This window comes from Lutjanus erythropterus, chromosome 6 (genome assembly GCF_056507025.1).
Source record: "Lutjanus erythropterus isolate fLutEry1 chromosome 6, fLutEry1.hap2, whole genome shotgun sequence".
NCBI classification, from domain to species: Eukaryota; Metazoa; Chordata; class Actinopteri; order Lutjaniformes; family Lutjanidae; genus Lutjanus; species Lutjanus erythropterus.
The window spans coordinates 31,814,049-31,827,497 of NC_139322.1; the positions used below are offsets into that span (position 1 = coordinate 31,814,049).

The 13,449-nt window shown below is 41.2% G+C and overlaps 1 protein-coding gene across 2 annotated transcripts in view; it reads left to right on the top strand.

The window, feature by feature from the left end:
• The first annotated feature begins 381 nt into the window (after positions 1-381).
• The window catches only part of epha2b (eph receptor A2 b), a 28,317-nt gene continuing 15,249 nt past the window's right edge, over positions 382-13,449 (top strand). For both annotated transcript variants that reach the window (XM_084721648.1, XM_084721649.1), the window contains exons 1-3: positions 382-572; positions 1,581-1,660; positions 3,207-3,855. In XM_084721648.1, the coding sequence (XP_084577774.1) occupies positions 488-572; positions 1,581-1,660; positions 3,207-3,855 (814 nt within the window). In that variant the 5' untranslated portion in view covers positions 382-487. The remainder of the gene's footprint in view (positions 573-1,580; positions 1,661-3,206; positions 3,856-13,449) is intronic.

The following is a 13,449-nucleotide window of genomic DNA, read 5'->3' on the forward strand; positions in this document are numbered from 1 at the left end:
AGTACAGTTAAATATGACCTCGCTATTTGGCAAGCAAAAGGTCACTGTTGCTCAGGTGTTGTAACAGCTTATTAATGATTTACAAACTCTTTAGAGCCCAATTTTAAACTATTTCTCATTGTGAAGTGGCACAACTTAGAAAATGCTCTTTGGAAGTAGGTAACATTCCTCGCAAATAAGATGCGATAAATTGCCAAATTTCCGACAGTCCCTGAAAGTTCCAAAAGTTTCTCAAGCGCTACCATCCCCACCCCCCCACCCCCCCTTCCACCGCCTCCACCCCCGCCCTCGAAACACACACACACACACACACACACACACACACACACACACACATTCCAGCAGCGGGCGGCGGGCGGAGTCAGTGTTTGTGAATGAGCAGCAGCAGCAGCAGAGTGTCTGCAGCGCCGCTCACCTCTCAGAGAGACCAGCCAAGCCCAGGAGCAGAGAGAGAGAGAGAGAGAGACAGGAAGGAAAAGTTTGCCAAATGGAGTTCTTTACTGGAATTAGACCTTTATTATTTTCATATGTCCTCATTAATGGTATTCTAATTACACTGCAGACTAAAGAAGGTGAGTGTCTTTTTTTTTTAAAAAAAAAGAAAATAACTTTATAAAAGTTGATTATCTTAAAATCTTGTGCGAGTGTGTTGGAGTGGAGCACGCGTGCCATGCGGGTGAAACCTCCTGCAAGAGACTTTAAACTCAGGAAACACACTTTCTCCAACTTGTGAAAGTCTTTAATATAGCCAGTGGCATTATGTGAAAACGCTTCAATTGTATAAAAATGTTTTCCGTTGAAGTTTTTGCGTATATTTGATGAATAGTCAGGTAATTGTGAGAGTTTGTAGTCTGCATGTGCGCTGCTCTAAACTTTCTAACACCAGCAGGTGAATTCTGGAGATAGTTTGTCAGTGCAGTGCGTTTCTGAAAACTTTGGATCACATTACAGTCTCATTTAGCCTGTTTTTATTTTGCCTTTTCAACTGTGCTTACAGTGTTTTTATTTTATATACATTAGTTTGTCGTTCAGATACTCAAAGTGGCCAATAAAACTACCCCATAAGATTTACACAGCCAGAGTTTTGAACAACAATTTGTAAACCAAAGAAGTCAGTTTGACGGTATTAGTTTTGTTACATTTGATTGGTTATTAAATACAGTCAGCTTTGGTGTTATTATGCACCAGATTTAAAGTCTGTAATGTGTTAATATCTGTGTATTTTAAGAAACAGAAGTCAGATGATGTCCACCAATCCTAAGTCAAAATGACTCTTTTCTTATGAGTATAAAGTAGAGCTGCAACAAGTGATTGATTAGTTGAAGTATTAAATTAATGGCCAACTCTCAGTTAATCTACCTGAGTACTTTTTAATGGAAAAAGTGTGCGAAAAATGTGAAAGTTTCCTGTTTTTTTTTTTAACTTGTGTTGAGATCTGAGATCTGTTTGACAGTTTTCCCCATTTTCAAACAACAAATTGATTAACCAAGAAAATAATAAGCAATGAAAATAATCATTAGTTGCAGTTTAGGTTTAATAATTTATTCTCATGTACTGACTGTGTTTTTGTGTCTCCACAGAGGTGCTTTTGGATATGAGGGCAACAGGAGGTGAACTGGGCTGGCTGACATGGCCTTTAGATCAGGGAGACAAGCCCGGGGTGAGTATCGCTCGCTCCAGCTTCTCCTCCAGCTTCTCCCACGTTTCCACTTGGAATTTGCCTCAAGACAAATCAGCATGGAGTAAAACGTAAAGTCAGGAAGGGCCCCGGCCGAGCACAGGAATAAATATTTGACCATTTGACTTGTGTGGTTAGCTGTAAAGCGGGTTCGGTGTGTGTATACATGTCAGGTTTCTATTAAAATCAAGCAGTTAGAGCCTAATGGCTGCTCAAGTATGGATCTGAGAGGGAGTTGTAGTGGGATAAGAGAGCATGTCTGGGCTGCACCGAGGCTCAGGCAGACAGAATAGCTCCTAGCTCTGAACTGGGAATTCTTGTGGCCTCTTGCGGTTTCAAGGCTTCAGCTCCAGAATTGTATGTTAGAGAGCAATTAACTTTTAAAGTTTGCAGCATGTGGTACCTCTTTTTAGAGGGGGAGGGGTTTTAGAAGGAGCCAATCAGTCAGAGCTACCTTTACAAGGGTGAAATGTCTACGTTTAGTGATGCGTCTAGAGAATATAGCTATGTTATTACACCCAAATGCTGTGGTTATCTCTTTGCCAGTATACAGCAGGCATGTGTGCCTCCTTCCACACTGCGGTTTCAAAGTAATTGACCAGTCAGGCTCATGCAAATTCACTGTTAAGTAGCCTCATTTCATGTGCTGATGACTCAAAGGCATGTGCAGGCACGCTGTTCTCAGTGGCTCACCCAGCTTCTTCACTGCTAAATCACTTTGACACTTTAAAAGTTTCACTTTTTGCACTAATAAGAATCAGGTGTTGTAATTTTTCGAGGGTTGTTGGAAACATGTTTTATTGTGCACGCTTTCTCATGTAACTACCATCACTTATGATAATTATTATTGTGAGTTTTAAAGGCCCCTTATAAAAAATGTTCCCCAGCTGTTTAATAGAGGTGTCGGCCCTGCTGTTCTACATCGAGTTTATATGCAGACCCACACACTCAGCCAACAAAGCACATTCCTTTAATTAATAGCACAGTGGCTACTTGCAGAGAGCAAACCACGGGCTCTGTCTCTGCGGGGGGCCAGTTGTTCCTCAACAGACGAGGTTACAGTGAAACACACTGTCAAGTTTTTAAAAAATATTTGCGGCAGCATTTGTTAGTATGCGTGCTGCAATGCTGTTTGGGGAAGAAGCCAACAGTAGCAGCAGCATGTGAAATACTGAATTGGAAACGGTTTGGTATCTCTGCAATGTCAGAAATGCTCTCTCGCAACAAATCTTGAGGTCTGCTGTGTCATTATTCTGTAACGGCTCATAAAGTGGAGTCGTGCATATTGAAGAAATGTGTTATTGCTGTGAAAGGTGGTGAAAATATTCAGGGGGAGTAATTAGCACCATGGGTTCCCTGACACATGGACTGTTTTTGTTTCGAGGTTCAGGTTGCAGTGGTTGAACCCTTGTGTGAAGTTTTATTTGTGTCTCACCCATAGCGTTGCTTCAGCTCAGTATGTTTAGGGGCTCCCCAGGGGTCTGTGTTCGTACCTCTAACCTTGTTGGTTTGTGTGGTTTTGTTTCAGTGGGAGGTTGTCCAGAGGACCCTGAACGGCTCTCAGTTTTACACCTACTCTGTCTGCAACGTTGGGGAGCGTGAGCAGGACAACTGGCTGCGCACCACTTTCATCCAGCGGCGTCCGTCGGCTTCACGGGTTTTTGTAGAACTCCAGTTTATCGTACGTGACTGCAACTCTTTCGATGGCGCCTCGTTGACCTGCAAGGAGACCTTCAACCTCTTCACATCCGAGTCGGACGCAGACGTGGGCACCACCTTCCGCAAGAGCCTATTTAAGAAAGTGGCCACCATTGCGCCGGACGAGATCACCAGCAAGAATGAACTGCGCATCAACACAGAGACGAGGGTGGTGGAGAACCTGTCCCACAAAGGCTTCTACTTGGCCTTTCAAGATATCGGAGCCTGCATCGCTCTCCTCTCCGTCAGGGTCTACTACAAAACGTGCCCGGCCACAGTGAAGAGCCTCGCATCGTTCCCTGAGACTGTGGCCGGAGGTGAGAACCAGGCGCTGAGGGAAGTGAGCGGTGAGTGCGTGGATAATGCCGTCAGTGAGGAGTTGCCTCGCATCTACTGCACAGTGGACGGAGAGTGGGTGGTACCAGTCGGACAGTGCCAGTGCAAACCAGGCTACGAAGAAGTGGAAGACGCATGTCAAGGTAAGGGCAAGCTTCTGAAACCTTTGGCATTTGTAAAGGTCTCTCAGCCCCCAGGCTCTTCGACCTGTTGGGGTGTAAACCCAGGATGCACTTCCCATGAGAGTCTGTATTTAAAGCGACCATTTGTCATGAGTCACCATTTAGCTTTATTTTAATTGCTGTGGGTTGTAAAACGGGTCCATATGGCAGGCTGTGGATATTTATCATTGGTGTTATTATCATTGTTCAGAGGAATTCTCCCCTTGGCTAACATGGCTCCTCTGCAATGGAAGGAATGCTCACTTGTGCATGTCCCGGCATCATCCCTGACCTTGAACCGATACCTATAAAATTAGGAAATGTGCTTTTGAGTTTCAGCTATGATTCTAATATGCAGCCTACAGTAGAGAAGCAGTGGAAAAGTTTGTACAAGCCTCGACCATTTGCTTTTGTTATAAAATGATACACCCCTTGTGTCATCAAAGCTGAAGTTGTGTAGTGAGAAAAGTTTTCAGTGTGAAAGGAGCTCGCACACTCAGGCTGCACCTACATGAACACTTTAGCATTTAGTTCTGAAAGAAAGAACTTCTTTTAAACCCACATGTTGCACAAAATGTTGTGCATAAATGATCTTTATCGTGTTTCATATTGATCATAGTCATGACTAGAGCCTGAACAGTATTGTAGGCCTAATATTGGCCTACACAGCTGTATCAGTGTCTGCATATATGCTACCCATTATGGAAACTTGATCTTTTTTTGCTTTATAGGCAGTTTTTTGTTTATTTGATCCTATTCGTTAATTTGAGCTTAATATATTTTGTGTTGTTTACAGTTACTTACATTGTTTATAATATTAAAAATGCCATTGAAAGATTACTGTTTCCGTCACAGCTGCAACGAGTAATCAATTTATCAATTATTTATCCATTAAAATGAATCACCAATTATTGTTATAACTGATTAATTAGTTTAAGTAATTGTTTTTGAAGAAAAAAGGTAAAAATTCTCTCATTCAAGCTTATTAAATACTCCTCTATGACAGTAAACTGAATATCTTTGTGCACAAGACATCTGAGGATGATCAAACACCGATCCACATTTTTCACCTTTTTCTGACATTTTGTGGACTAAACAATTAATCGATCAATAAAGACACTAAATGACATGTTAATTGAAAATCGGCAAAATAATAGTTAGTTGCAGCCCTAGTTTCAGTGATTTGATTTAACTTTAGGCAAAAATTTTACTGTTAAAATGTAAAATGTCTTTGTCCAAGTATTAACCACAGTTAAGTAATCACTGCAAAAATATATTTAGTATTCTATACATTATATTCTGTATAAAGAATATTGGCCAATATATCAATATTGGAATGTTTTTACTCTCTAATACTGTACTTGGCATCAGCCTCCAAAATCCAGTATCGGCTGGTCTCTAATCATGACAGACTGTGAAACCACATATTTAAAAAAGCTGTTTAATGAATGTTAAAGTCATGCTCAAACACTTCACCTTACACAACACTTCTCATAGTTTATAACTTGCAGCCTGTTGCATCAGGTGATTTCCTTCTCTCTCATTATCACCTCCTCTCTTATCTTGATATGGGCGTCCTGTGTAGTCCAACCATAACTCAGCCCTTTGACTTTGTAGTTTTGGCGTAGTTGTGCTTTAAGTCCTGCATAGAAGGCTTTTATTGTTGTGGGAAGGGCTGTCGGAGAGACAGAAAGTGATCAAAGACGCCGGGGGGCTACTGTACTGTGATGGATTAGCATCTTCAAGGCTGGTGGAGGGGGGTCTGGGGGGAGAAGGGAGGAGGTGGGAGGAAGCTTCTGAGCCTCACTGACTTTGTTCATCTCAAGCATCACAGCAAACAGAGGCCCTCCTCTCATGAGCGGGCATGTTCTCCTGTCTGTCTCTGCATCCATCTCTCCCTCGTCCTCCTCTGTGTTCGCCGAGCCTCAGCTCTGGGGTGAACGTCGTGTCTCGAGCAGAGGTGGGAAGTAATACTGTTCGTTCTTAAATAGAGTTTTCAGGTATCCCTTTTCTGACAGCTTTTTACTTTTACTTTTACTTTTAACACAAGTATCTGTTCTTTCTACTGCGTACATTTTCAAAATATGCTTGTTACTTTAGTTTTAATACATTTGAGGTAGAGCCCATTTTTTACTGGGGAAGCTGATTTTAATACTGATATTATAGAGTCAAAAAATATGGTATTGATTATTCAGTCAATATTCTGTATTCATATATATATTTAAAATCCAAAATTACATCATGGCACTGAAACAGTAAACTGTAATATTTAGAAATAATTATTAATAATGAATGACTGTGAATTTAACAAATACAAATAATTTGAGTTAAGAAAAAGGATGAAAATACAATGCTGCCAATAGAGGTAAAAAGTGAATAATAAATAAAAACAATGTGCATTACCCATATTTTGGTCTGGCTCTTAGTTTTAGGGAAAAAGCCTGCTGAGTATTTTTCTTATTTTTTTTCTTAACATCAAGATGGATTTTAACCTAAACGGATGGGGCAGTAACACATAGAAAAGTTGATTCCTTGGTGTAACTGTCAGAGCACATCACATGTGACAGACGCAACAAGATGAAAAAGACCTAACATGAAATAGAAGCAGAGAAAGTTAGCTTTTGACAGGAAGAGCTAGTGGGAAATTTTCTACGTTTATACTTTGAATACTACTTTGAAGGTGAATCAGTAGTTCTACTTTTACCAGTGTCTGTTTTTTTTCAGAAGTTTCTGTCAGGTGTGGGAGAAAAAAACTATTCTATTATGTATTATGATTCTCTCTTCTTTTTTTGCACTTCCTGAATAAGTTTTTTAAATATATAAATTACTACTGCTTCTGTTAGCTTGATGCACATTCACATGGTAATATTACCTTGGATCAATTTTACTTAACATGCCTAACATAAAATGGCATATGTGTTTTGTGGAAGTGAACTAATAGCTGCTGACTTCACTTTGCTAACTCAATCTACTACTCTGGCTTAAACAGTTCACAATGAATACAGCTACAGCAACCTGAAAGGGTCAAAACTCAAACTCAAGAATCTCAACAATAGAACTTTGGCCTAACACCTTATTTTATTCATCATTTTCTCATTGCACCAGCTTGATGAGCAGGAACAGCTAAAGTTTACTGCAAATAGTATTTGATTTGCTACTTTCATGTGCAGCATCATAATGAGTCTGCTGAAATAAAACTCAGAAAGAAAAGTGTTTTCTGGAAATATGACTCAGTAGTCCTATAGTCTAGTGTTACAAAAGCAAATTAATCACAATAAATGATAATAAGAATCGCAATACATACTCAAGTACATGATAGTATCAGATCAGGAGTTATTTGTATTGTTTCAGCTTTAGTACTGACCTCTACCTGACTTAAGATTTTATGCGCTTTTGTTACCTCTGGTCTCAAGTTGTGTATGTGAGTATAAGTACAACACAGGCTGACGTGCAGGGGCCTGTTGAGATCTGTTCCATGACAGAACACCTAAAGACTCCCATCTGCCCCGAGTACTCCTCCTCCTCATTCTTCGCTGCATTTTCTGGCACTTTTGTTTGTATACACACACACACACACACACACACACACAGGTATGAATACCCTTAATCACACTATGGAACACACACCTTGGCCTACAGTTGTAAATCCACATGCAGCCTGCCTGTAATAGATTCGCTTTCCCACTTAGTTTCCCTCCCATCGGCAACGGAGCGATAAAAGCGATGAAGTTTTCTGTCAGTACATCATTTTTAGCTGCGGGAAAGTGCCAGGTAAGATGATTAGGGAGGAGGCGGAGGAGGAGAGGCAGGAAGGAATGAAAGAGAAGTCATACAAAAGCGGTGGAGGGGTTGTGTTTAGTGGAGGGGTGTGATTTTAAAACAGAGAGAGGTGAGGATTGGAATGCAAAGGTAGGAGAACAATGAAGCGCTGTGTTTTCTCCGCGAGGCCGGAGGAGCCCATCTCCACCTCCGCCTCCTCTTTCTCTTTCCCCCGCTTTGGTTGGTGCATTCCTGATCAGTTTGCCGAAGAGGAGCCTCTCCCAACATTACTCCAGACCTGTGGAATTCCCAGAGGGGAGCAGCTCCGGGTCAGGCCCTCACATAAAAATGACCAAACAAAGAAAACCCCCCTGAAAAAAACCACGAGATGAAGTCAAATGAGAGGTCGGAAGACGCATGAGGGCAGTTGTAGATGAAGGTGGAAATGAATCACAGGGTAGCAGCATGCAGGGCCAAGATGAATGGTTCGAAGGGCTTTAAGTGGAATCTCGTACAGACACACAGTTAATCATTCTCCCCACTTCTTTCCTGTACGGCGTGCTGCTCCGAGAGAAACCACAAAAACTCCAATTGTGGTGTTTTTTTCTTACTTAGGTTGAAAGTTTCCATGTTCACTGATGAGTTCACTCACATTTATGACTACTCGGCCTTGTGGGACCCGTTAAAGCAAAAATTTGTGACTTTATCTGGTTTCTGTCTCCGTCTCCTCATAGGCACTTTATTACTGATGTGGTGTCTTTGGCTCAGAGATCGCTCGTCCGTCAAACTGTGTTTCTCTTTTTTCCCTTAAAACTCCCTGTCGAGGTTTCCGTAGGTGGCGTGTGGCGCTCTTCTCTTGGTGGCCGTCATCGCTCATCTTAAGTACAGAGTAAGTCTCTCTCGGACAAACAAACTCTAAAGATAAAACGCATCACTTCCTGTGCCGCGGAAAACCTACCACAGCGAGTGCAAAAGCATTTATTAACTGGTTGTAAATCATATCAGTCAGCAGCAGTCAGGCACAAAACTGGCTTTGTGTTTTTGATGAGAGTAGACTGCTATAAAAGAGAAATATTTTGGCCCTCCAAAGACATGATGCATGGTTTATAAAATGCATTAGAAACAGAGTGAGCACAGTGGAAGCTGCTCTCAGAATTTATATGTATTTACCGCAATCCTCACAAGGCCGATGAAGGCCTGATGAAGATCGTCTTTGTGTGTTTAATCAATATAATTACTTTCTTTATTATAGTCTGCTGTCTGTTTGCTTCTCTTCTCCTCTTGTGCTGCTTTACCAGCTTATGTAGCTATACAGCTTTTTATTATTATTATTTTAATAATAATAAAATGAAAATATTTCTGTGGTGAAAATAGCATTGAAATCTAGTACTTTGGTTAAAAAATAACAACAACTCAATATTAGCAAAAACCAAGATTTTATGAGTATTTCAGTGTTGCTGCTACTTTGTATACGTACTCCAGGACATATATTTTCTATATTTTTAGTTTGCTTTACTTTTTGGATTTAGATTATTAATACAATAATGATATATTATTATGGATTAAGATGTCCAACAGTATTTTAAATTAGACCCACATTTACCAGCTGCAACATCAACATGATAAAAACATTGCTAAATTAATACAAATAACCCAATAAAGTCTGAAATGGGCCATTCTGCATAGTGATGCTAATATTTTTGTACTTTTACTTAAGTGGGATTTTGAATGCAGGATTTTTTACTTGTAATAGAGTATTTTACATATATTTTACATATAAGCAGCATTTTAATGTTTTCAGTTTTTTTTCAAAGGCATCACATTTTTTAAATGTAGTATGTATTCTATATGAAAACCCATAATCTGAATAGTGACTGTATTTGTAAGTACAATGTTTACTGAAATGTAGTACTAATGTAGTTAAGCACAGTACTTGAATAAATGTAATTTAAAAACATATTCAGCAAATTAAAAACAATTTAAAGATGTGTTGGAGGCAGCTTTCAGTGCGTGGCACCTGCTTTAAATCAGAATCTCATGCTTAAAATCTCCTTAGTGAGAAAATAAACATTCTTATTTTAACATTCTGGAAAAAAATCTCAACTCTTTTTGCAATTAAGTGGTTGGCTCTTAACTCGACAGCAGCGCTGCGGGTTTCCACTTGTGACTCACTGTTGACACTGTCAGAGTTTTCCTTCGTTCCCTATCACGCCCTTCCTTACCCATAATCCTCCCTGGCACAATAGAACAGCATACCGTGTGTCACCCCACAAAGGCCCACGGGCTGCCCCGGCTGGTCCTCGGGATTGTGTTTAACCGTCCAGGTCCACACCTCAGCGGCGGCTCTAAAGCCTCTACAAATAAGGCTTAATCCGTCATCATGGTTTCCACAGGGCTGTTTTTAAAAAGGGAGACACAATGTGGAACATGTGGACCGCTGAGGGCAAGTTTGGTGTCTTGGTGAAAATGGCGTCTCGGTGGAACAACTGTCCACCGAGTTCCAGTAAAGTTATTACTCCTCTCGCCAGCGAGGTTCCAGTAAACTATTTTCTCCCTCTCTGTCTCCCCCCTCCCTCCCTCTGCGTCCGTGTCTCTAAACTCATCCTCAGCTGATGTAACAAACGGTTGGTGACTAAGTTGTAGTTGTGTGACTCTGCGCTGTGGTGAGTGATTTGTATGGGTAGTAATTGACTTGGGTGTGTTTGTGCTTTTTAAGCGAAGTAACTACTGGTTCTGCGTGCTTTTTAGCCTTTGTGCCGTCTCTTTTTGCCGTCCTCTACCTCTCTCCCCACATCCTGCTTGTCCCTGAAGAGTCCTTCTATTTTAGTCTCAATTTTCCGCTTCTCGTCTCGGATTTATTTGATCGTTTCTTATCTCAACACATTCCCATCGTCATTTTTACAGTTTTTAATGCAGTTTACTTAAGAGACATAGACTGTTGCGCAAGCTGTCCCAACTATAACAAACTGACAAACAAAAAGTGTTTGTTGTGTTCTTGTTGTCCGTGAAATCACAGACGACTGTTATTTTTGGCTTGTGTGCAGGTCATGAATATGACACCAGCAGAGTTTAAACATCCCGTTTCACACGGCCCTGATGGGACTATTTAGACTGTATACAGCTCTCCTCTTTCTTGCTGGTAAATACATTTGTACATGAGTGACTCGTAAAGATAAATAGAGGCGAAATGTGAACAATGCTGCCAATCGGAGAGTTTTCAGTAGAGAGGGAGAGAAAAACAACTGGCTCTATTCACATAATGGTTAAAGCCTAAACATTTAGTGATGGTGAAGTGTAAACTTCATCTGTCAGTTTGTTTTTGTCTGCGTCTGTCTTTATGATGGAAGTTGGGATTTGGAATGCTGATTGTTCACTTGGAAAGACATCCCTGCAGAAAGTGAGAGATCAAGTTTTTCATGGCCAATAGTCTGTAAATCTGCTCGTACCTGGAGCCAACTGGTTCGTCATAATCACCTCAAACCTTTTAAGACCAAAGTCTTGTGCAATTTCATCTTATCTGATGGGGAGTATACACAGAGACATGAGCACAGCACCACCACACCTCAGGATCTCAGGGGTTTGATTTAGTTGGCTTACAGCGGATTTCACATAATGAAATCATCTCAATCCTGCAGGATAATCCCCACATTGAAATTTTCTGCTCTGCCGAACATCCTCGGCTCTTGATCCCTGTAGCCGGTCTCACCAATGAAAAAAAAGTTGGAAGTCTTCGACTTATCGGACAGCGCTGCTCATTTAGATGCACAGTCTGGGTAGAACCTCTCTTTTTCTTCCTCGGCTCTTGAAAGCCACCGTGATTACTTTGAATCTGTGGATGCCTCAGATCTCGTGCCAAGGTAACGTCTGCCTAGCGGGCTCAACTTGAGGGAGTTGGTTAGATAATGGGGGGACTCTGAAGGCACTTTCAAGTGGTGTCATGCACCGTCTTGTTGGGCCACGTTTGGAGTGAATAGAACACACTGGCAATTACTGTGCAGGAGATGACAGGAAATGTAGCAAAGAGGAGATCTGGTGGCCCCCATGACTCTTTAATGTGGATTAGAGTAAATCGTACTGTTGCGGTTTAAAGGTGTGATCAGTGTAACGGCTGAACCTTTGAGGTGTCAGAAAGCATCAACTATTAAATCATATATGTAACCTTCGATATACTATGCACTCATAAGTTATCTCAGGGCATTTTTCTTATAGACCCAACAATTCCCACCATGAACAAGCACTAAGGTGACAGTGGTGATCTTTAATCATCGCTCTTTATAAGATAATATTGTCATTTAAAGTCCATATGGTGAACATTAGGAGCAACCTTAGCTCATTTAATCATCCAACAAGATATGCATTCATTTTGAGTTTTGTTTCTGGTCACCTGATGATCACAAGTCCAATATTCACTCTTCTTTCCACCCTGATTTGCCTCTGCCAAAAATATCTGGGTATCTCTGAGCTAGCTAGACGTTGTACTTAAAAATGACTAGACCTATATTATATATTTAAACTTGCATACTTAAATTATCCCACTGTTTCCAACAATGTTTGAATCTAGTAGTGGTGATGATCAAACTATACCTTTTGTTATCATTTTGAAGTCTTGTGACAAAAATTACACACTGTGCATTTGAAAGAGGCAAACAATTTGTTGCTAACTGACCCTCCCTAATTCCAGCCACTTTTTATCTGTGCTTCAATAACATTTCTAACTAGCTAGCTAATCTACATCAATCAGTACCTAGCTAGTTAGCTAGTGTTGGTTTTCTTTTCAACATAGACAAGCCGAGTACATAGTATATTGAACTACAGGAAACAGGAAAGGAGAAAGTTGGCGAGGTTTAGTAAGGTACCAAGCATGCTCAACTATTATTGAGTGAAAAGGAGCGGGACTCAAGAATGGTCGAATGTGTTGGTTCGTTTCTACAAGCAAGACCTTTAAAATTAGACAGAATTTGTTATTGTATGAAAATATTGTTAGTGCAGCTTTAACCTGGCGCTGGTTTCTTCAGTTTTTAAGCAAAATGTAACAATTTAGTTTTTTTTACAATGAAAAAAACAACCACTGGATTGTGCTTAAATGCAGTCTGCTAATTTAGTTTCTAAATGTCCACCATTAGTCAATTAACTGAGCCTCAGCAGTTCTTGGTTCTTTGGCGTGTGTGTTGTGGTGGGGAAGTTGGGACATATTTCCTCTTGGTGACATTCCTGAGCCTGGAGGCTGTGTGTGTGTGTGTGTGTGTGTGTGTGTGTGTGTGTGTGTGTGTGTGTGTATGTGTATGTGTGTGTGTTGTGTTGGGGGAGTCCACGGCAATGTGAAGCACATTGTATTGTACTGCTGGTGTGTGAGGTCAGCACTTTCCTTCCCCCTATGTCAGTCAGTCATTCCCCCCACAGCACAACACACCAGCCACCCACCCTTCACCGCTAACAGGACAAGCTCGCAGCGGAAACCGGAGGTCACCTAATCCCTCGGTGACTCCCCGACCCGTTGGCTCAGGGCTTTCCATTGTCGCTGGGCGCTGGGCGGCCTCGCTCAGCCGCTTTCTATTTTGTTGTCCTGCCTGATAAGTGATTTGGTTTATTGGTGCATTTGGTCCCATTTTGGCCTCTTCCACTGACCAGGAAGCAGACGGCTGTCGGCATGCAGAGTGCGACATGTTGGCTTGGGATAGTGCTGTTAACTGGTGTTGTGTTTGCCACCTGGCTGTCTGGATTTGACCATGGAGAAATGAGGCCAAATGACCATGACTGTGGTCCTACTAAGGCCTCTGGAAGCTGTGACTCTTATGTGAGCCAAGATTGTTTTCCCCA